This window comes from Ipomoea nil, unplaced genomic scaffold (genome assembly GCF_001879475.1).
Source record: "Ipomoea nil cultivar Tokyo-kokei standard unplaced genomic scaffold, Asagao_1.1 scaffold2653, whole genome shotgun sequence".
In the NCBI taxonomy this organism is placed as follows: Eukaryota; Viridiplantae; Streptophyta; class Magnoliopsida; order Solanales; family Convolvulaceae; genus Ipomoea; species Ipomoea nil.
This window is the reverse complement of record NW_017619081.1, coordinates 3,541,763-3,566,660: the sequence shown is the minus strand read 5'-3', so window position 1 is coordinate 3,566,660 and position 24,898 is coordinate 3,541,763. Positions and strand designations below refer to the sequence as shown.

The 24,898-nt window shown below is 36.6% G+C and overlaps 2 protein-coding genes and 1 long non-coding RNA gene across 4 annotated transcripts; 1 reads left to right on the top strand and 2 right to left on the bottom strand.

The window, feature by feature from the left end:
* Positions 1-1,052: 1,052 nt before the first annotated feature.
* Positions 1,053-2,864, bottom strand: LOC109154740. The gene has a single exon (XM_019302468.1). The coding sequence runs from the start codon at positions 2,862-2,864 to the stop codon at positions 1,053-1,055; it is 1,812 nt and encodes a 603-aa protein (XP_019158013.1).
* A 5,231-nt stretch (positions 2,865-8,095) lies between these two features.
* On the top strand, positions 8,096-10,126 carry LOC109154772. Of its 2 annotated transcripts, none has more exons than XR_002049778.1 (3): positions 8,096-8,365; positions 9,655-9,737; positions 10,040-10,126. It is a non-coding gene; the product is annotated as an uncharacterized LOC109154772 (long non-coding RNA). The 2 variants fall into 2 exon arrangements; XR_002049777.1 differs by having other exon boundaries at positions 9,650-9,737.
* LOC109154771 lies at positions 9,917-10,861 on the bottom strand. The gene is made up of 2 exons (XM_019302499.1): positions 10,287-10,861; positions 9,917-10,204 (listed from the first exon to the last, which is right to left on the bottom strand). Exons 1-2 carry the CDS (start codon positions 10,689-10,691, stop codon positions 9,962-9,964), a joined length of 648 nt encoding a protein of 215 aa, XP_019158044.1. The 5' UTR covers positions 10,692-10,861; the 3' UTR covers positions 9,917-9,961.
* Between the last annotated feature and the right edge of the window lie 14,037 nt (positions 10,862-24,898).

The window sequence follows — 24,898 nt, the reverse complement described above, 5'->3', positions numbered from 1 at the left end:
TCTGTTGGTTTTCCAGAATTATCATCTTGTTCTGACTCTATAGGTGGTGTTGAAACTTCTGTTTCAACACTTATGGTTTGCTCATCATCATCATCTTTGACTTCTGTTGAATCTATGTCAGTGAATGACACATTGATGGATTCCATTACACTTTGAGTTCTGAGATTGTAAACTCGAAATGCCCTGCTGTTAGTAGAGTATCCTAGGAAAAAACCTTGATCACCTTTGATGTCGAATTTCCCCAATTGTTCTCGGTCTCTTAAGATATAACATGTGCTGCCAAATATGTGTATGTGTTTGAGGTTGGGAGTTTTTCCTTTCCATATTTGGTATGGTGTCATATTTATCTCTTTCCGTATGTATACCCGGTTGATTAGATAACAGGCTGTATTTACAGCTTCAGCCCAAAATTTTTTAGGAATCCTTTTGTGATTTAGCAATACCCTTGCCATTTCTTGTATAGTTCTATTTTTCCGTTCCACTATTCCATTTTGCTGCGGTGTTTTAGGGGCTGAAAATTCGTGGTGTATTCCTTTTTCGTCGCAAAAATCTTTGAAGTACGAATTTTCGAATTCTCTTCCATGATCACTTCTTAACCGTAAGATTTTTCCTATTTTACCTTCTTTTTCAGTTTCAATTTTATTGATGAGAATTTTGAAACTTTTGAAGGTATCCGATTTTTCTCTGAGGAACATGACCCATGTAAAACGTGAGTAATCGTCTACTGTTACATGTACGTAACGTTTTCCTCCTATGCTTTCAACTTGAGTTGGACCAAAAAGATCCATGTGCAGGAGTTCCATAATTCTTGTGGTGTGGATTCCTGATATCTTCTTGTGGGTTTTTCTTGTTAGTTTGTTCTCAAGACATGTTCCACAGGCTTTGTTTTCGTTTATTTCCAGTTGTCGTGGTAAGCCTCGATATGCCCCTTTTTTTATCCCTTTCTTCATGTCATGGAAGTTTATGTGTCCCATTCGTTGATGCCAAATTTGTGCTTCAGTTTCTTTGGAAAGATGACAGGTAAGTTGGTTTGTCCAGACGTAGCATTTGTCTTATGATCTATTTCCTTGCATCATGCATTGATTGTTTTGGTCATATACATGGCAACTGTCTTTGGAGAATTTTACTTGTAGATTATCATCGCATAGTTGACTAATACTGATTAGGTTTGCCTTAAGTCCTTTTACCAGGAAGACTTGAGTAAGTTGTGGTAAACCGGTTACATTTAATGTTCCGCTTCCAATAATTTGGCCTTTTCCTCCATCTCCAAATGTAACATGTCCTCCTTCTTTTGGTAGTATGTTGATCAGATGTTCTGATTTCCCAGTCATGTGACGTGAGCATCCACTATCAAAGTACCAGATTTCGGTATTCTTTTCTGTTTTGGAGGTGAGGGCAACTGTTTGTGTTTGATTTTTTCTGACCCATACCTTTCTGGTTTGTGATTGTCTCCTCATAATATAATTTTGTCTAAACCAGCAGTGTGCTTTAATATGACCTGGTTTGTGGCAATAATAGCACCTGATCCTTCGATGTTGGAAACGTTGTTGAAACATCTCTGGATTTTCTGATTGTCTTTTATCAGTATGTTCAGTTTCCTGGAAGTTTTCTCTCTCTATAAGATCTTTTTCTTTTTCTTGAAGTTTCTTCAGTTCCTTTTTTGTTTCCTGATGATCTCGTATCTCTCTTTCCTTTTCAGTTTGTAAATCACGGTTCTTTTGCATGAGCTCCGTATTAACCCTAATAAGTTCTTGCCATTTTGATTGTAATACTGTGTATGCTTCGAATAACCCTTGAATGTCCTCTTGGGTAGTGTCTTCCTCTTCTTGTCTAGTGGTGAAAGCAACGAAATTTGAGTTTTCATTTTCGCTGTCAGAGTCATCACTAAGTGTGGTGACGTAGGTTTTGTTCTTCCTTTTCAGGTATGTCGCACATTCTGATTGGATGTGTCCGTATCCTTTGCATTCGTAGCATTGTATCCCATCGACGTTTTGAGAAGATTTCCCCTTTTTCTGGTTCTCAAATATGCGTGGTTGTGAATTTGAGTTGTTTCCATTGGTGTTTGTGAAGTTCTTGTTTTTACTTCTGAACTTGTTGAATTTCTTAACCACTTTATTGAAATTCTTAGTGAGAAGAGCAATGGTTTCTTCTATGTTCTGTGTGTCATCATCTGAATCGGTAGACTGTGTAGTTTGTAGTGCAATTCCTTTGCTTGACATGTTTGGTTTTCTTTGAAGCATCTCAAGTTCGTATGTTTGCAAGTTTCCCATCAGGTCACTAAGTTTGTATGTGTCTAGGTTTGTGCTTTCTTGTATGGCAGTGACTTTCATGAGGAACCTTTCAGGTAAAGATCTGAGTACCTTTTTGACCAATTTTGGTTCGGGAAAGGGTTCTCCTAAATTATATGCTGCTCCGGCTATGTCGAGGATCTTTGCATTGAATTGTGTGATATTTTCGTTTTCCTCCATTTTCAAGGTTTCAAATTGAGTCTGGATCATCTGTAGTTTTGACTGTTTGACAATAGTATTGCCTTCATGATGATTGCATAAGATTGTCCAGGCTTCTTTGGCTATTTCAGTGTTTGATATTAGTTTGAATGTTTCTTCACTTACTGCTCCATAAATAGAGTTCATGGCTTTTGAATTAAAGTCAGCTTCTTTGATTTCTTCCTCAGACCACTCCCTTTTAAGTTTCTTTTCTCCTTGTTCATTGGTAGGTGGCACCCACCCTTCTTCTACTGATCTCCATACTCTTTCACCTTGGGACATAATATATACTCTCATTCTAGCCTTCCAATAAGAGTAATTTGCACTGTTTAAAGCTGGTGGTCTGCTGCTTGATAAACCTTCTCTGGGAAAATCCATTGTGTTGTTCCTTTGGGTGGTGTAGGATCCTGCTAGCAGTTTTAGCAGCCCGCTCTGATACCAATTGAAAAAATATAAGGAGCAACACACACAGTAATGTTGTAACGTATGTTTGTAACACCGGGAAATTGTAACGCAGTTTGGGCGAAAACCCTAATCTGCGAGGCACTTCTCAAATTGAGAATTAGCCTAAATTCACTATGAGCAATTTCAAAAGTACAGAGTATAAGAAGAAGAAAACTTTACACAATAGATCTCACAAACTCTCATAATCTATTGTAACCTAAACTCTCGTACTACTCCAAAGTGATAGACTCTCTTTCTCTCAATATATCTGTATGCACTCGGTCAGATGATTCGGGTAAAATCGCTGCCGCTATTCTTCTAAGAGTCTTTCTTAAATAAGTGATACTTGATCACAATCCTGGTTAAAGTATAAATCCCAATTAGATTAGGATTTGAATGATGCTTGTAGTTTGACTGGGAGACAAGTCCCAATTAGATTAGGATTTGAATGATGCTTGTAGTTTGACTGGGAGACAATTGAATCTGTGTTTTCAATTATCCTTTTTGCCAATAATATTTTTGACAATTCTTTATTCAACACCTAATTTTCAAATTAACACAAATAACAAATGTGAAATTTGTGGTGAGGCAAAACTAACGAAAGTACCTTTCAAATCGGTTGAAAGGGAAACTGAACCACTAGAATTAATCCATAGTGATTTGTGCAATTTTAGATCGATACAAACGAGAGGTGGAAATAAATATTTTATCACGTTTATCGATGATAGCATACGTTATTGCTATGTGTATTTGCTAAAGAGCAAAGACGAAGCCTTGGAAAAATTCATTCTTTATCAGAATGAAGTTGAAAACCAACTTAATCATAAGAATAAGAAAGTTAGAAGCGATAGAGGTGGTGAGTACAAAACACCTATTGGTGACTTTTGTGCAAGTGTAGGTACCATACACGAGCGTATGACACCTTATGCACCTCAATCGAACGGTGTTGCTGAATGAAAGAATCGTACATTGAAAGATATGATGAATGCGATGCATATAAGTTCGGGCCTACCTCAAGGTATGTGGGGTGAGACAATTTGGACAAGTAATTACCTTTTAAATAACGTACCCTGCAAGAAGCTCGATAAGACTCCTTATGAGCTGTGGAAGGGTAGGAAACCTTCCTGCTAGTACCTGAAAGTGTGGGGGTGTCTTGCCAAAGTGTTGGTGCCAACACCTAAGAAAGTACAGATAGGTCCTAAGACGGTGGACTGTATCTTTATTGGCTACGCACGTGACAGTAGTGCTTATCGGTTCTTAGTACGCGAGTCCCACAATCCGGACGTACATAAGAACACAATAATATAATCAAGGAATGCATCTTTCTTTGAAAATGTATTTCCTTGTAGGTCCAACGAGGGACCGAGTACATCAAAACGAATGTTTGGAGTATGATTCGGGTACTCTAACTTGTTTATTAGAAAATGAACCTGATTTTTTATCTTGTTTGATAGAGAATGGGCCTTGAACGTATTTAGAAGTCGTGACTTCTACGGAATGACCAATGTGGAAAGAGGCTATTAAAAGTGAAGTGGATTCTATCTTACAAAATCACACTTAGGAACTTGTTGATCTTCCTCCGGGTAGTAAATCCTTAGGATCCAAGTGGGTATTTAAAAGGAAGATGAAACCGGATGGTTCCATTGAGAAGTATAAGGCTAGGCTTGTAATCAAGGGTTACAGGCAATGCGAGGGCCTTGATTACTTCGACACGTATTCTCCCGTGACGAGAATAAACTCTATTAGGATGATACTTGTCATAGTCACGTTGCGGAATTTGGAAGTTCATCAAATGGATGTTAAAACCGCTTTCCTAAATGGCGAATTAGATGAGGAAATATATATGGAACAACCCGAAGGGTTCGTCGTTCTGAGCCAAGAAAGGAAAGTGTGTAAGTTGGTTAAATCGCTATATGGTTTAAAACAAGCACCTAAGCAATGGCACGGGAAGTTTGACCATGCGATGTTGACTAATGGGTTTAAAATAAACGAAAGTGACAAATGTGTCTACATTAAAGAAACGATAGACGGCTATGTCATTCTTTGTTTATACGTAGATGATATGCTCATCGTTGGTAGTAATGATCGGATGATCAAGTCTACCAAAAACATGTTAAATGCGAGATTTGACATGAAGGATATGGGATTGGCGGATTTAATCCTCGGGGTTAAAATCATTAGATGACCTTATGGTCTTGTGTTGAGCCAATCACATTATATTGGCAAAATCCTTGCAAAATTCAACAAAGATGATGATCAATTGGCTAAGACACCATTTGATACAAACCTGCATCTAACCAAGAACCACGGAGAGTGTATGTCTCAAATAGAATATGTTTGGGTTATTGATAGTTTGATGTATCTTATGAGCTGTACTAGGCCGGATATTGCCTTTGCGGTTGGCAAACTCAATAGATATATGAGTAACCCTGGTACTATGCACTGGAAGGCAATAGTAAAGGTTATGAGATACTTAAGGTATGCTCGTGACCTTGGACTGCACTACGGGAGATATCCTGTTGTACTTGAAGGGCATAGCGACGCTAACTAGATATCTGATATTAAGGACTCTAAGTCCACGAGTAGCTACGTGTTTACACTAGCCGTTGCATGGAAATCCTCTAAGCCAACTGTGATAGCTAGATCCACGATGGAATATGAGCTGATAGCGTTGGATAAAGGTTGTGAAGAGGCTAAATGGCTACGCTATTTTCTAGAGGATATTCCAAAATGGGAAGAATTTGTACCTTCAATATGTGTGCATTGCGATAGTCAAACTACAATTGGGAGAGTACAGAGTCATATGTATAATGGTAAGTCTAGACACATGCATCGTAGACATAATACCATTAGACAACTTCTCACAATTGGTGTTCTCTCGATTGATTACGAAAAGTCAAAAGACAATATAGCGAATCCGCTAACCAAAGGTTAGGAAAAGAAGTTGTGGAGAAGCTGACACGAGGCCCTTGGACTAAAAAGTTCTATAGTGGATACCCAACCTAGCTAGCACCTAGGTTCAATGGGACAACTAAATTATAGAACAGAGCGTGTCACGGTGGGGGTCTCGGACTCCCTACCACTCCTCGTTAGAACAGTGACTCCCGTACAAGGCTGGCACATTGATGCTTTAAAGATACTAGCATGCGTTTGACATGTGTGAGTATGCGGGATACTCTGAAAAAAATCACCTATGTGAGAGAGAAGTGTGGGTCGCTTTAGAAGAGAATTTACGGGCTAAATTCTTTAGAAATTCTTGCAGAATTAGGAACGATGACCCACGACCAAAACGGGCATAGTCACGAGAATAGAGCATGGTTGGGAGGTTCCTGTGTGAGATATGTCATCGTCTACACAAACGCCAGTCGGTTCAAAGACATCGTGTTCTACCGTAAAGCCAGTAAAGTAAACATATCTTCATAAAGGAAGGTTCAAATGGTGACCCCTACCTATCCTATGTAGGGATCGACCGTTGAGCACAGTTGTTTCCGATTTTAAAATACCCTGAAAATCAATTTTTCATTCATGTGGGGGATTGTTGGAAAAAATAGCATAAATTGGCATAAAATGAAATTTTAAGTAGCTATTTTGTGGAACAAATATCAGTGGGGTGCACTTCCGATTTGGGTCGGGTCAAAGTGGATTCGGGTTCTTCGTAGTGAGACAAAGAGATTGACATAGTGTACGCTCAAAACGGATAATGGATGAATGAGATATTGATTCTCAAAGTAGACCCATTTGAGTTGGAAAAAATGAAGGAAAAAAATGGAGCTTTTGTCCCACATTTGTTTGGAAAGTGGATTTGCACCACTATTTATACAAGAGCCCTTCTAAGGCTTATTGAATTGTATAGCATAGAAACTTTTTCTCGCGCGCAGGGGGTGCCCCAAAATGAGGCTGAAAAGGCTTGATTCAGGCTTGAACCCGTGTACGCCAGTATTTTCCAACGAGCTACACTGGAGAGGTCGCAGTACATCTGCTCCAGTCCGAGTCTGTGGTACATCTGTACTACCGGCACATGGTACATCTGTCGTTCCCAGTCCGTGCCTACGTCTTCCGAACCGGTGCGGTACACGTCTATCGTTTTTGGAATGGTGACTATACAATTCATCTTACCGTTTTGAGAGATTAATTAAACTGTTACGGAATTAATTTCATATTAATTCTAATTTTGAATTCCAGAATTAATCTCCATGTTCAACAGTCAGTTTTGAAGGTTTTTAACCTGAACTTAAATGCCAAAGTAAATGTTATTTACACCACCTTCTCCTATATAAGAAGTAGTAGCAGCAGCAGATTTTTAAAACACAAAAAAAATAATATTTCAGCTCCAAAATCTATGCTTCTACTCCTTTCTTAGCCTACTGTGTTCTAAGCTTTGCTCTAGTTCGCCGGGTTCAAAGTCTGGGTGCTCAAACCTTGAACCGTAGCACGTTTTATCCTGGGAAACCTAGGCTCCCTTTACCCTAGCCCCATTACAACCATTTAAAAAAGTCCTTATGATTTGATCATGCATGTTATCTTGTAGTGGAGAATGAGAAGATATGCAAGCCTATGGTAGAATATTTCTATAAGAATTGATTTGAGTGAAATATACGCACCCTTCAAACACTTGTGCATTATGAGTGATATTCCCGTGAGAGCTTGGTTACTTAGTTCACTCTATTTTCAAATAAATTGCTAGCTAGTTATTTATAATGTGTTTGAGACTAATGTTCATGAAATATTATGAGTTTTTATATTTAAGTTTTCTTAAATAATGTTTTTGCTTGAGGACAAGCAAATGATTAGTGTGGAGAATTTTAATAAGTACAAATTTAATAAATATGATTAGTTTTTATAATAAATTACTTTTATTTATTTAGTATTTTATTTATTTTGAACTTTATTTTATCTTTTGCACTAATATTATAATAATTAAATAATTAGGCTTAATGAATATTTATTTCACTATTAGGATTGAATAAATTAATATGGAGTATAAATTGGGCTTAGTTGTTGATTTGGGCTAACATTCTTTTTTATTGTTCTAAATTAGTTAGCCCAACTTAAATATTTAATTGTTTTATAATTTCAGTAGCCCAATCTCCATTTAACATATTTGTCTTCTTTTTTTTTCTTTTCCCATTAAGCTTTATACGTACGTAGACAGCAGAATAGACGAAAGCATCAGCAATTGGGACGGTCCACTCCGTTGGCGACTTCTTCAACTAATCTCGTGAACAGCTGCAACGTGCTATTCAATCGACGATCTCGTGAACTGCCGAAGACTCCGTCTGCGAATTTCGTCCACGAACCGTCGACTCCGTCTGCGCATTTCGTCCACGAACCGTCGACTCCTTCTGCGGCTTCTTTGAACTTGTGGTCTGCTGCTACGGACAGAAGAAAACAGATTGAGGCAGAGTAATTGGAGCCTACTTTGTTAAATTTCTCTGGTTAGGAAAATAAATATTATTTATTTTCTAGATTTTATGTGGTTTAAGATATGAATTTAATTTGTGGATGTTAGGGAAATTAGGGTTATTTTGAGTTGATTAGGGAGCCTGAACTAGTATAAATAGGACTGGATTTTTCAGTAGAGAACAGTCAGTTTTCAGTCAGTTTTTAGAACAATTTTTTTTCTCTGTAAACATTACATTATGATTTATTGCTAAGTTTATTTTCCAACTCAAGAATAATTGAAGTTTTGGTTCTTTTAGGATTGTGAGACTTAATTTAGTTTTCTTTTATGCTATATTATTTATATATCTTCTATTATCTTGATATATTACTGCTTTGATTAATTGTGCAAAAAGGATCCGTTGTTCAATTTTCATTCCAGTAAATTGCCACTTAGAATTCTTGAATCCGTAATTGTTTAAGTATTATAAACCTTAGTGGTAAAATAGCATAGTTGATTATAAATTAGATTTTCAATCTTATGTTATGGAGATGTATAATCTAGTTTAAATGGACCGAGCTTGCGAGTCTGTTGGCTAGAATTGGTAGTCTTTCTAATTTTTAATGCGGGTAGTTAATTAAATCATAAGAGCTTGTTTATGGTTGTTAATTATCTAGGGAAGTAATTGAAGAGCCTGTTTTGATTACCGATAAAGTAAGGACAGATAGGTTGTTAGAGCTTGTTAATAACCATAACCAGTTTGGGGTAGGATAAAAGGATTTACACTTTATTTCAATGATCACTCCTTTGAATCAATTCTGATATTATGCCTTGGGTTGGATACTAGTTTTCTGTTGATCCATTTTATTTGATAATTAATATTCTTCGCTATTTTATTATTGCATTTTGAACTTGAATTATCATTCAATTCTTAATTTAATCTTGGCTCAAAATTAAACCGAACCAATCTCTAGGGATACGACCTTACTCATCACTGTTGCAATTTTATTAAAGTAAATTATTATTTGTTGGATTCGACACCCACCAGTCAGCATGTTCTTGTATTGATCCCTCCTAGTAATTGCAACATCTATCTCATCAAACGCAACAATGAATTCTGGGTTGTTCCAGAATTCCTCATTCTGTTGTGTCAATGTGATTTCATGGTTTGGAATCCCGAGCAGTTTCTGAGCAGATTCTACCATTTGTTTAAAATTTTCATCTTCAAGTGTATGATATGGTCCCTCTTGTGCCATCTCCATCACTTCAAGCATTGTCTTTGCAAGAAATTTTATCTTCGTGCAAATCTGTGCATATAATTCTCCTCTTTTTTTTGCAGCACAGATGTGATTTTCCAGTTAATAGAAGCACGCACTGATAGAACACTGTTACAGAGATAGAAATATTCTGAGTGCACAAATTGGAAGGTATAGATGCATATATAACATAAATTAGTTGCACACTAATCATTAATTACATTGTTTCACTTTTTTAGGATTATATTAATGTGGTATGTGTCATTTTTGCACAAAAGAGTGTTTTCTATGTACAGGTATGCATTTATTTGATTAGTAAACCTTTAAGTAGTGTTCTATGGTTTCAAAATTCTATGTGCAGTAATACATATAACTTCAAGTACATATAACTTAATCTAGTTACAGGACATAGTATTAGTACTTGTTACCTGTAGTTCCTCTTCACATTCATCTGATTTCTTTTCTTCATTCAGGTATGGCAGTTCCTGTGGGTCATCAATGTATCCATATCCAAAGCCACCTGAACTTATCTCAGCTTTTTCCCGTTTGTTGAGCAGATGTGTGTCCCATCCCTTGAAGGCTAGGAATGTCCTAGGTACCGATCTGCGATAAACCACTAATCTATCAACATAAAAAACCTGCAAAATGTATAAAATATATTTTAGTTTTTATATAGTAATCCTTCTTATTTATTTTTTTATAATTCTTAAATCAACTCACTGTCAAGAATACTATAGGTCCAGTGAACTTTTGGGATGTCTTCTTCGCCCATGCAACTTTGCTGTCGACTAGTGATCTGAGTACATACTCACACCAGTTAAGATCTGCAATCTTGGTCACATCAGCAAAGTTATTGATCATATATGTGTTAACATATCCAGTTGCAGTGCTCTCAAGAAACATGGTTGTTATAAGTAGTGCAAGATGCCGCTTGAACCATTCCCAGCCTTCCTTGTATGCTAGCATTGCCTTACACAATTGCATCGGTGTTATATTCAGATCATCCATTTTCAACCCTGCCTTCCAATCCTCAAGTAATGTAGTATCTTCAGCTCCTTTAGTTCTTCTGTCAATTTTGGTGCCTCCCTGAGGAAAACCCAGTGTTATTGCTACGTCATTCTCCATAATGTGAAGCTCCTTCCAATCCCTCACATGTAAACAACAGCTTCGTGGGTCAAATTTTTTTAGCAGCCACTATCCCAGTTTGGCAAGGAACCTTGAAATTTGTTGATGACGTATGTGCTGAAAACCCATTTCTTCTACACTACGCCATTGCGCATCATTAAACTTGAAAAAGTGCCGTGAATCTTGAATGCAAGTATAAACCTATGAGTTCTAATTGGTTTTATAAATATGAACTAACCACCCTTTAATTATGTTGATTTACAAAAAAAAAAAAAAAAAAAAAAAAAAAAAAAAAAAAAAAAACAAACAAACAAAAATTAAAGGTAAGACAATAAAACCCGAAACGCACTAATTGTTTACGCAGTTCGGAGCACTTCTCCTATGTCTGCAGGGTAACCCACGTCTGCCCAATCCACTAGAGATGTTCACCGATGAGTTTTACAAGGGGTAGGTACATAAGGCGATCAGCCACTACTACTACTACAATCTTCCTAACATCCACTCAGGATTGGTACGTGCATGCCTTCATTTTCATCAACTGTTGATGTGCCTGACTCTATTCCAGATCAGCTAGACAAGTGACATCCGAATGCAGTAACTCCAATTTAGATTGTAAATAGCTAAAGTAATATTCAGATTGTTTCTCCCATAATTTGTCTTAGAAAACCCGTAGAATGAATGTAATGTAGATAGCTTTTGCCACTCAATATTATCTTCTCAAAATCTGAGCCTGTGGAGTGATAAGATAACCATCCTTTTTATATCCATTTTTCACTAAACCAAATTCTCCTAAATCTATGCTGACCCCACGCCATACTTAACAGATGTCGACATTAATTTAAATCAAGCTAAATAATAGATCAAACCTTGGAAAACTGATTAGAGCTAAAAGATAGGAGATGGTCCAAGATTATAACATAAAATAATTCACATAAAATAGTTCTAACATTTTGACCATTAAATTAGTCAATTTATATTAAGGGTTTAATGTGTATCATTTATACACTTATAATCTCCCCCTTTGCCAATTTAATTGGCAAAAACTAAGGCTTATATACTTTGGGCAAAATACATTAATCTTTAAACAATTTCATTAATAATTTGCCCTTAGTATATTTGCTTGACATAAAACCTATGGGTTAGAATTATTTTAGAGATTACCATGACATATGAACAATTGCTCCATCCGCAGATAATGCACTCCGAGCAATAAACTGTATCACACAATCACATTGTATAGATGATACTGTATAGATAGGCCAATGATACCATACCTCCATTTGAACTCCAATGAAAACAATAATATCAATAATAATAAGCCCGAATGATCCAAGAACCCATAAGCCAATCAACAATAATATCAATAATAAGAAGCTCGAATGATCCAAGAACCCATAAGTCAATCAACAAAATAACCACCATCCAACCATCAAAGCCAATTGCTACCAATCAGTGCGTCACCATCCAACAAACAATTACCAAATACTCCCCCTTATTCCAACCATACTCCCCCTTTTTGTCAATAAATTGACAAAGGTGAACATCTATATTAGTGGATTGAGTTTGACGGAGTGCCCGATTGGACTGAACCTGCACAAGAAAAATAGAGACGAAAACATGCAGAATTTGATAACAATTAAGCAAATAACATATAAGCACATAAAGACATACAAATCAAGTTGGAGCAGATAAAGCAAATAAAGCATAACCAAATAGTAAACAAATTTCACATTTAGGTAAAGCAAATTCAAGCACAAATTCATATAAACAGATTCATAACAGAGAGCACGGAAAACACACACAAATAATACAAACTTTAAATTGGGTCACTCAAAAAAAAATATTGGTAAATTAGACAGTAAGCACATTCAAGCATGGTTGCAAAAATTGCGCCTAGGCGCTAGGCGCCCGGCCGCCGCCGCGAAGAAGGCCGGAATCGGCCTCCTCCGCGGCCGGCCCGCCTAGACCGCCTAGCCAGCTGAACCGATGGTTTAATAATTTTTTTTTTTTTTTTTTTTTTTTTGCGTTTTAAATTGCGAAAAGTTCGGGAAGGCATAACTTTTGACTCGGTTGTCTGTTTTGGACAATTTTTTTTTTCAAATCACGTAAACATTCTTTTGAACAATTTTAGTTTGGTCCACTAATTTCTCAAAAAAAAATGTTTTAAAGGCAGTTTGGTCCACTAATTTTTCAAAAAAATGCTTCTTTAGCTCTTAATTTTAGTTTTTTATGTATTTAGATGGTTTAAACAATCGTTTGAACAATTTTACAACTACTTTCGTAAATAGTTTCTAAGAAATAACTATGAAAACTTTATGTTTTATTACTAAATTTTTAAAAAATTAAATTTTTAATTTTATTTTTAAATAAATAAATTGGCGCCTAGGCGCTACGCGCCCCCTTGCCGCCTAGGGGGCGCCTAACGTTTTTTGCAACATTGCATTCAAGTAATGCATATTCAGGCAGAGATTCATATAAAGCAACTTCAGGCAAGAATTCATAACAGTTAGCACACTAGGCACACAAACAAACACAAATACGGTCATGACCGGACCAAACAAACAACACAGAGGAAAAGAAATCAGATAACACTCAATAATTTCAAATTCAGACATCAATCATTGGAGCAGATAAATAGGTACACAATATTCAATCAAAAGATAGGAATATTTAATGAACACACAAAAACATCCAAAACAAGTTCAAATACAAATATACGCACATAATATCAAAAAAAAAAATCATCTTAGAAAATTCAAGATAAAGAGAAGGTGGATAGATAAGAAACTAATAAGTCTGAATACTTGGCTTTTAAAAATGTGAATTCAAGATGGCTTTTATCACTGCTTAGCCTTAAGACTTAATCTGCACACGAGAAAAAAAATATTAGCAACACTAAGTAATATTTATTTGTGAATTAGTGTACCTGAAATTTTATTAACACGGTCAAAAAGAAATTTAATTAGCTGGATTGCTAACGCCCTAATTTTTGATGCCACAACTCAGACAAATTTATGCTGGACCTGCAAAAACGAATATCGTTTGTTAGAATATAGCATCTGTTTGTTGATCGCTTACCTTCCATATATAACACATTGCTTTTTATTATCCATAACGCTGCAGTTATCTTTGGCGAAGCTGACATTCCAGTTTTGGTCACAAAGTTGGCTGATACTTATTAGGTTGGCATGAAGATCGTTCACTAGCAACACTTTCTCTAGCTTAGGTAACCCAGCCACGTTTAGAGTACATACTCCAGTGACTTGACCGTTAATACCATCACCAAATGTGACTTCACCTTTGCTAGCATTTACGTTACTTAGGAATTTTGCATTTCCTGTCATGTGACGTGAACACCCGCTGTCGAAATACCACTTTCTTTCTCTTCCTGCATTTTTAGAGTGAAACGAGACAAATGAAATATAATCACTTTTCTTAACCCAAATTTGTTTTGTAAAAGGCTTGATGTTCGTGTGTCTGAATTTTTCAGCCCTTTAATCCTTGTAAAAGTAGTAACATTCGGGTCTGATATGGCCACGCAACCTGCAATAATGACAAACGGGGTTATAGAGTTTACAAAAGTGTTTATTGAACCGTACTATACCATTATTTTGTCTCGCTGAGCTGGATTCAAGAATGTCTTCTGGATCTGGTACTACTGATTCTTTGACAAATACAGCTTTATCTTTTAAAGTACCCCCAGTGAAGCCCAGACCAAATTTTGCAGAAGACTTTCTTCCTGAATCAAGTATTTGGTCAAGAGTTGATGTGGTATCCATCATTTGGATTTGTCTTTTGAAGGTGCTCAGCTCCTGCTTCAGGGTCTATACTTTCTGTTTCAGTTTCTCATCTAGATCAGACGCCTCTTTAAGTAGTAAATCTCTATCAGTTACTTGATTTTGGTACACTTTACTAGCATTGGCTAATATTCATATCTCACTAGTCAATGCACGATTAGCTTTACGTAGGGTTTCCCACTTGGGATACAATTTATTAAACTCTACTTCATAAGACAAAGCAGGTAAATCTAAATCTTCCGCGGGGCCAGATTCGCCTCCTTCTGAATCAACTATGCCTCCAAGGTCTAAACACGCTGCAACACGAGCAGTGAATGCTACAAAGTTACTGGATATTTCTTCTGCGTCAGATCCAGCTGCGTCTATCTCAGGTTCGTCGTCACTCCAGGTAATGGCCGACATAGATTTCTTACGTCTTAGATAGGTGGGACATTCCGCTTGGACGTGACCGAAGCCTTCACACTCATAGCATTTAATCCCTTTATCGCTAGATTTGTCTTTGGACTGCCCTGGACGTGTGGCGGAAGGCATGAAATTTGATGAGCCCGTCCTGGGGCCAGCTTTTGTTGTATTTGACGTTGATCCTTTCTGTGGTTTGTTGTTGCGGGAATTCTTTGACACCTGTTTCAAGATTTTAGAAAATTGCTTAGTTAAAAAAACCACAGTATCATCACCTGGTTCATCTTAATCAGAGGCAAGATTGTTTTCTTCAGCAGCAAAAGCTAAATTTTTTTGTTATTTAGTGTGATCGGTAAGAATTTCCATTTCATATGTTTGAAGGTTTCCCATTAATTGAGTGACAGTCTTGTTTTCCCAGCCGTCATGTTCCTGAATAGCAGTGATCTTCATCCTGAACCTAGGCGGTAGAGATCTCAGAATTTTCTTTACCAGTTTTGCTTGAGGGAAAGGTTCACCATGGACCGTTGCACGATTCGCCAACTCTTGCACTCGGCTATGGAAGCTTGTGATGTTCTCTTCTTCGCTCATCCGAAGTTCTTCAAAGTCAGACTGTACCAATTGTAGTTTTGATTGTTTCATAGAATTCGTGCCCTCGTAGGTTGACTCAAGAGCTTCCCACGCACCTTTAGCTGAATCATAACCTGCAACTATAGGAAATTGACTTTCGTGTATTATTTGGTAATAATATCTAGTGCTTTATCGTTATTTCCATCATTAGTGATTTCAGTTTGGGTCCATTCAGTTTCAGGTTTTGTCACTTGTGGACCGTTAGCACTAGTCTCGGCTTTAGTCGGATGAATCCAACCCGTCACAACAAAACGCCAAACAAGTTCTCCTTGAGCTTTTAGGTGCGTTCATGTGCATGCTTTCCAATAAGCATAATTGTTGCCCGTTAACTGGGGAAGAACCTTAACACGATCCATTCTGAAACACTCAACAAACCGTGAGATTGAACAAAGTAACAAAATAAACAAAAGCAATAAAAGCTGCTGAAAACTTGAGTTCAAGAAGCACGGGATAGCCAGATCGATAGACTAGTAATTCAAGTCTCCGGTCTCTGATACCAATTGAAAAATGCCGTGAATCATGAATGCAAGTATAAACCTATGAGTTCTAATTGGTTTTATAAATATGAATTAACCAGCCCTTAATTATGTTGATTTATGAATAAACAAACAAAAATTAAAGGTAAGAAAATAAAACCCGGAACACAGTAACTGTTCACGTAGTTCGGGGCACTTCTCCTACGCCTGTGCGGCAACCCACGTCTGCTCAATTCACTAGAGATGTTCACTGAGGAGTTTTACAAGGAGTAGGTACATAAGACGATCAGCCACTACTATCACTACAACCTTCCTAACATCCACTCAGGATTGGTACGTGCATGCCTTCATTTTCATCACTGTTGATGTGCCTGACTCTATTCCAGATCAACTAGACAAGTGACGTCTGAATGCAGTAACTCCAATTTAGATTGTAAATAGCTAAAGTAATATGCAGATTGTTTCTCCCATAATTTGGCTTAGAAAATCCGTAAAATGAATGTAATGTAGATAGCTTTTGCCACTCAATATTATCTTCTCAAAATCTGAGCGTGTGGAGTGATAAGATAACCATCCTTTTTATATCCATTTTTCACTAAACCAAATTCTCCTAAATCCATGCTGACCACACAACATACTTAAAAGATGTCCACATTAATTTAAATCAAGTTAAATAATATATCAAACCTTGGAAAACTGATTAGAGCTAAAAGATAGGAGATGGTCCAAGATTATAACATAAAATAATTCACATAAAATAATTCTAACATTTTGACAATTAAATTAGCCAATTTATATTGAGGGTTTAATGTGTATCATTTCTACACTTACAGAACTTATTTAAAACCTTCGTTAGTTGGAATGGTGTGGTTTTTGTTGACAATGATGGGTAGGTAACAGCACTGTATGTTTTGTCTGGTGTGTCTGTGTCTGTGTCTTCATCAGGATGCGATTCTTCAGCTGGAGTTCTTGCAAGGGTTCGTTATCTTCAGGTTGGTTTTCTTCAGGGTTGGACTCTTCAGCTTGGGAATGTTCAGGTTGGGACTCTTCGGGTGAGGTACAAACTTCTAAATTTTCTTCTTATTGCTTTAATTTCTTTGCTTTTCGTTGAGAGTTTCTTACCCTTTCCGTGTATCTTTTTTTTTCCCTGTAAGAGTTATTTACACAAATACAAAATATTATTTTCATATATAACATAAAGTAATTACAAATGTAGGATTGCCATATTAGGTGCATTTATATTGAAATCTAAATGCAACAATAGAACAAATTTGTTGCAAAATTCCTTTTAAACGAAAAATAAGGCAGACAATTCTTATTGCAAAAATAGGGAACATTATCTGCATATATAGAATTCATTGCATGCTAACAGTGTTTATTCTACAGTAACACATAAGTATATGTTAGTGTACAGTTAGAATTATTTATTTTTAGGTGCACGTATGTTGATAACTAAATGCAGCAATAGAGAAAAATAGTTGCAGAATTCCTATTAAATGTCAAATAAGACAGGCAATTCTAATGGCAAAATAGAGAACATTATCTGCATACATAACATTCATTGTATGCCAACAATGATTGTTCTATATTCACACATAACTATATGCGATTGCACAGTTAAAATAGGCATTTTAGGTGCACGTATGTTAACAAATAGATGCAATAATAGACAAACGTAGTTGCAGAATACTTATTAGCTGTCATAGTATGCATGCAACCCTAAGTGCACGAATAGTTATTCAAGAGAAGTAAACACAAATGCATGCATATACGTTCATTATCTCACAACAAACATAATTTTTTTACCTCTTTTGGTTGGTGTTTCTTGTGTAACAACCTTTGGGCTTTGTTGTTCTTGCATTTTTGTGAGTGAATCGAAGAACTGGGAGTCTTTGTAGTAAAGGATTATGATTTTGAGAGAGTTTTTTCGCTTTTTTTTTTTTTTTTTTTTTTTGTTGTTGTCGTCGCGTGAGGGTTTTGGAAGGAAGAAGACGAGTTCTAACTTTTTGAGCATAAAGATGTTGAGAATGCCCTTCGCGTGTCTGGTTTAATGGTATTTTGTTGTCTAATTATAATTTTGCCACCACGTCTTAGGCTATAGGAAAACCATTGATTTTAGATGATTGAAGGTCGTGATCTATTCGCACTTCCTACCTGGGGGCTTATTCGCACGTGAGTGCAACCCTATATATATATATATATATATATATATATATATATATATATATATATATATATATATATATATATATATATATATATATATATATATATATATATATATATAGAGGGACGCACTCAGGTGCGAATAAGTGCCCAGGAAAGAAATGCGAACGAATCAGCGCGCGACACGTGTCCAGATCTAATAACTTAAAAAAAACGCGGTGGCATTTTCGTAAATAATTGAACATCGAAGTGCAAGTAAAATCTCTTATAAGTGTACCTATTTTCACCTATAAGTGCATGTAATTTTGCCTGGTTAGCATTCACTTTCCGCAACCATTCATGCACCTGGGTGTGCTTATAACTATATGTGCAACTATTTATAACTATAGGTGCAACTACTTATAACTATAGGTGCAACTACTTTCACCTATAAGTGCATGTAATTTTGCCTTGTTAACATTCATTGATCTGAGTTCAGCGGGTAGTAATACTCCTGAAAACCACTCGCAAACATTCATACACATAGATGCAACTACTTATACCTATTTGTGCAACTACTTAGAACTATAGGTGCAACTACTTAGAACTATAAGTGCAACTAAGTATTGATGCTCAGTGTAAATTTTTACTTGCACCTATAATACATTTTACATGCACTTGTAGTACATTTTACTTGCACTTCGATGTTCAATTATTTACGAAAATGCCACCACATTTTTTTAAAAAATCAGTGTTTCTCATCCATTAGATCTGGACACGTGGACGAACAGAATCCATTCCTATTTCGCGCCTGGGCGAGCCGTTCGCACCCGAGTGCAAGTCTATATATATATATATATATATATATATATATAATACCAAAGTTAATGAACAAAGAAACTCTTCGAGCAGACTAATGACATTTTAAGAACATTTTTAAAAAGGATAAACTCTTTATCAAAATTAAGTTTCAGAAGAACCCTAAAAGTGCATTCTCATAAGATAGACACACACAAACTTCAAAATAAATGGTAGAATAGTAATTTTCAAGAAATTATGGAATTAATAAATTTAATAAAGAATATAAATGCAAAAGAAATGTATCTACACTGTCTTGTTTGATCAATAAAATAGAGAAGAACGAACACATTAAAAGGAAAAAGAAATTCCCGCCCTGCTATACACATAATCCATAGATATAAGGAAGGAAATACAGAATACGAATAAGATTAGAGGATGTTATATTCTTTCTAAAAAAAAAAATAACGCTTGAGCGAATATCTTGAGGAAATAAATGTCCTGTGCGACGCACTGTCTGAACGTCTCGTCCTTGAGATTCTCCGACGCCAAAGAGACGATGAAGGGAGTGTAGAGCGCGAACATCGCCTCCTTCCTGAACTTTTGCCAGCATTTCTCCGCTATGTAGACGACTCCGTACACCACCCTCGGGCGCTTGGGAGAATTCCCAACCGGCGGCGACTTTGAACTCGCCGACGCCATTCCAGTACAATTCTCGGTGTGCAAACAGTCACTACTACCACTAGCAGTGCAATCGTTATACCATGTACTATGGCGCACATAGCTGTTCGCTTTGTGTCTCCCAAAGCGACGTCGTTTTAATAAATTATGTAAGGGGTTGACACGATTATTTACATTGTGGTATACAATTATGTATATTTTTTATACAATTAAAAAAAAATGTACATATTTTTTTATACAATTATGTACATCCGAAACAGAGAATTTATGTGTATTATATTAAGGGTTAATGTGTATTATTTTAAAAATTTATGTGTATTATGTATTATGTTAGATTATGGGTATTATTTTTTCAAAAAAATGAATATGTGTATTTTGTTATACAATTATGTACATTCTTTTATACAATTATATACATTCTAGTATATAATTATGTACATTTTCAAAACATGAGATTTTTTTAAAAGAAAATTAACAGCCAACACAGAAAATCGAAATTTCAAAAAAAAAATAATTCTAAAACGACGTCGTTTTGCATCAGGACGCACAATGCAATACGCGCCCTGGTGCACGATATAAATTGCCCGCATGCAATTCAATCATCATCAGGAAGACATTCGAAAATCTGTCTTGTTTAATAATAAATAGAAATCACGAAACATCCTATGTCTGAACATCCTACATCAGGTGGAGTGTCTTCCTCTCTTTGACGAAATGGCCAAAGTAATGTGACTGTGTGGTCATTCACATATCGTATTTTTGACAATGAATTAATGAGATGAGATTGATGTAAACAGTATCAAAATTTTTTCTTCAACTGTAATAAAAATAGTAGCAATCATCATATTAATTTTTCAAAATAATACATCATCATTATTAAATTATTATGATACTATAAGTAATCAATCAATTACATCATATAATTCATGAACTAATAATTACTAATCATTGTTAAATTATACAAGTTATTATTGCAAACACGGAAAAAAATTCACGGAAAACAACAATTCACAGAAATTAATTAATAACAAGGTATTTTGAAATACATGTTATCTTTTGGAATAAAATAAGACATTTTGAAATACATGTTATCTTTTGGGATAAGATGGCAAACAAAAGTCCTTAATTCCTTCTTTGGAAGGAATTCAAACTTTGGTCCCATTTGGAATCCAATTTAAATTTCCTTCTCCGGCGAGTTAATGAGCCAAGTATTTGTAACCCTAGAAAGGCAATGGTCCCTTCCGCTAGAATATCCATTCCGGCTAGCGATCCTCCATCCACATATGAAAACACTAGGTCAGCAATTCCTGGTGAGTAGATTAAATTACTAACCGACCGGTTTGACATGAGAAATGAAGTGTACAGCTACCCGTGAGAAATTATCTTGGTCGATATTTGGAAACCCCATATTGACAAATCCAAACTTTTCATTTAGATCCATGTCCAAACTAACTGTAAAAAAAATAAATAAATAAATAAATAAATAATAAAAAAATAAAAATAAATAAATCACCCAAACAAGATAGTTGAATTAATTAGTTTTCCATATTCCTCCTCTTCTCTTTTTTACAGCCTCGTATTCAGCCGAGGTGCCAACAGAAGACTCGTCAGAGGTGGCACCGCCGGTATCAGAGCATTGCCATTAAATCTTTAACCCTAGACTGCCCTAACTCAAAATTCCTTATACCATCAAACTTTGATACCTCAAATTTTGTACTTGAACTGACCATCTCAACAATGCTTTGATACCAATTTGTGCTATGATACCAATAGTGCTCTGATACCAATTTGTGCTATGATGCCTACTTTGACTCTGACTCTTCATTTATCTTGGCAACTAATTCTTTCTATTATAGGCATCAGCTCTTTTTACAGAGTATATAGTTAAAGAAAATCCTTTTTATTAGAGTTGGTGCCATGATTGGTTTGTGACTAGCTTATGCAGGTTTACAACATTCAAAAAATTAAAAATACAATTTACATAAAAAAAACTAAAAATACAATTTACAAAACAATAATTAATAAAAACAACTAAAAATACAATTCACAAAACTTACAAGTATCCGGCGTACAACCTTCGCTACAAAGTGCCCAAAAAATGCCCCACTTAAGTCTTGTTCTTAGGAACTAATGTTTTCTATCATAGGCATTAGCTCCTTTTACAGAGTATATAGTTAAAGAAAACCTTTTTATTAGAGTTGGTGTCATGATTGGTTTGGGAGTGACTTATGCATGTTTTCAACATTACCGGGTGTGAGTTTGTGTTTTTTTTATTATTTTAGTCAACATTAGCAATTAGCATAAAGACTCTTGTGCTTCCAAGGAATTCATTATTGCCTCTGGAAATTTATATGTTAGGAAAATAAAAATTGTTTATTTTTTTGGTTCTATCTATATTTTTCTCCATATGATTTAGCGACGTCATTGTTTTCTAGGTTTTTGCACAACTTCGTCCAATACTTGTAGAAGATACAAATGCATCACTTGATGTGATTGTATTTACTGTAATCACATTGGGGTTGGTATTTTTGGGGTCATGCAATGAAGAGATTGCCCGGTATCAGAGCACTATTGGTATCATAGCACAAATTGGCAGCAAAGCATTGTTGGGATGGCCAGTTCAAGTACAAAATTTGAGATATCAGAGCATTGCCGTCAAATTTTTAATTCTAGACTGCCATAACCCAAAATTTCCTATACCATCAAACTTTGACACCTCGAATTTTGTACTTGAACTGACCATCTCAACAATGTTCTGATACCAATTTGTGCTATGATACGAATAGTGCTTTGGTACCAATTTGTTTTGTGATACCTACATTGACTCTGACTCTTCATTTATCTTGGGAACTAATGTTTTCTATCATAGGCATTAGCTCTACTTACCGAGTATGTAGTTAAAGAAAACCCTTTTATTAGAGTTGGTGCCATAATCGGTTTGGGACTGGCTTATGCAGGTTCTCAACATTACCATGATTGAGTTTTTGTTTTTTTTCATTATGTGAGTCAACGTTTGCTGTTAGCATAATGACTCTTGTGCTTCCAAGAAATTCATTGTTGCATTTAGAAAGTTATATGTTAGGGGAAATCGAAATTGTTTAAGAATATGTTATATTTTTTTGTTCTATCTATATTTTTCTCCATATGATTTAGCGACTTCATTGTTTTCTAGGTTTTTGCACAATTTCGTCCAATACTTGTAGAAGATACAAATGCATCACTTGATGTGATTGCATTTTTGTAATCACCATTGGGTTGGTATTTTTGTGATCATGAAATGAAGAGATTGCCTGGTATTAGAGCACTATTGGTATCATATCACAAATTAATATCAGAGCATTGTTGAGATGGTTAGTTCAAGTACAATATACGAGGTATCAGAGTATTGCTATCAAATAACCCTAGACTGCCATAAACCAAAATTCTCTATACCATCAAACTTTGACACCTCGAATTTTGTACTAGAATTGACGATTTCAACAATGCTCTGATACCAATTTGTACTATGATGCCTACTTTGACTCTGACTCTTCATTTATCTTGGGAACTAATGTTTTCTATCATAGGCATTGGCTCTCCTTACAGAGTATGTATTTGAAGAAGACCCTTCTATTAGAGTTAGTGCCATAATTGGTTTGCGACTAACTTATGCAGGTTCTCAACATTAGCATTCCACTCAGTTTCATGTTAATTCTCCATATTTTCAGTATGTCGGAGTTGAATCGACAAGCTGCAAATATATCTTTAGGAAGGTGCGGGTGGAGAATTTGGCGTTGATACTTCTACGCCATCTTCTCTAGGAATGGAAATTTTAATTCGCTCCGTGGATATCCACCCGAATCAACTTTGCGTAAATTTTTACTATTTTTATATCTAAACTACTAAGTTTATTTTTAAAAATTAACAATTTAGTTATTATATTTAAATATTTCTAATATTTTATGTTTTAGTATGGCTAATGAATTTTATTATTTTATTATTATAAGTAATAATAATTTATATATTATTTTTCAAAAAAATAATAATAAGATAGTATGTTGATGGGGTAAGGACCCCGGCCCAAGAGATAGGGACCCAAAGAAAATGGTTCGAGATAGGAGAAGTGGGCCAGCGCCGAGAGGAGCCCGAAGATCAATTGGGCCGAGTCCTGGAGTCGGCCCAGGCCCAAGTACGGGGTCCAGTTCAGAGCTGCTAAGAGGAGCCCAGTAAGAGCTTTAGGCCAAGACGAGGAGTCGACCGAGGCCCAAGCCCAGGAAAGGACTCGGTTCAAGGAGTCGTTGAGAGCATTGAAGAGGCTCGTTTAAAAGGGAGCCGTTAGGGCATTGAAAGCAGGACTCGGTCAGGCTGTTACAAGCCTGGAAGATCCGTTGGCCGACCTAGTAATGGCGTCCAACGGCTCCATACCTTAATTAGTCTTGAAGTCGGCCATTAAGGGCCTTCAAGTCGGTAGAGGAGGAGCCGCTATATAAAGGCTCCTCCACTCTTGTGGAAGGGCAGGCGATTGAATACCCGGAGAGGGGAGAATACCAAAGAGATTCCGAGCACTAGCATTATTTCCAATATAGGCATACATTTTATTGAAAGTTGTATCCTCCAGCCAAAGGTTGTGTTGGACCTCCTTGGGCCCGAAAACCCAAAAACCATCACTGGCGCCGTTTGTGGGGATCGAAACTAAGAGTCGCGTGTCCTCCTGAGCGAGGCGAGTTCAAGAAATGACAAGAAGAATCTCAGACGAAAAAGAAAAAGCTCCCGACATGGCAGGAAGTGAGGAACAATCGAGCCGACCCGATAACAGACTGAGGGCGGACTTGAGAAATCAATTGAATCGGAGAAACACTCGGAGTCAGGAAAACGAGACAACACCGCCACCGACACCACCGATGAATCAACAGCTGCCTCAGGTGCAGTTTACGCCTGAGCAATTACGTGCGATTGGGCGTGCCTGCGCCGAGGCGAGCCGAGGAATAAGAGAACGATCCGTCACTCGCAATCAGCAGCCGTCTCATAGGCCCGATGACCGGCAACCGAACCGCCGGGCCGAGAGCCAGCCGGTACAGTCCATTCATTCTCGGTTGGGTCCGAGCGCCGGACGACAGTCGGCAAGAGAACGATTGGGTCAAAGGGAACCCAGTCGTGCCCCGTTAGCTGCTCGCGGTCGGCAAACTGCACGTGAGAAGAACCGTACCAAAAGAACCAGGACTGAAACTCGCCGTGTAGAACAGCCCGTCCACAACCACGACCAACCGGCCGAGTCTGAGGTCGGTGAGAACACGGAATCAACAGG

Excerpts from the sequence above, each read along its gene's own strand:
- LOC109154740 (XM_019302468.1), bottom strand. The coding sequence starts at position 2,864 with ATGGATTTTCCCAGAGAAGGTTTATCAAGCAGCAGACCACCAGCTTTA.
- LOC109154771 (XM_019302499.1), bottom strand. The coding sequence starts at position 10,691 with ATGGAGAATGACGTAGCAATAACACTGGGTTTTCCTCAGGGAGGCACC. Across the intron at positions 10,205-10,286 it reads GACCTATAGTATTCTTGACA|GTTTTTTATGTTGATAGATT; the intron begins GTGAGTTGATTT and ends TACATTTTGCAG.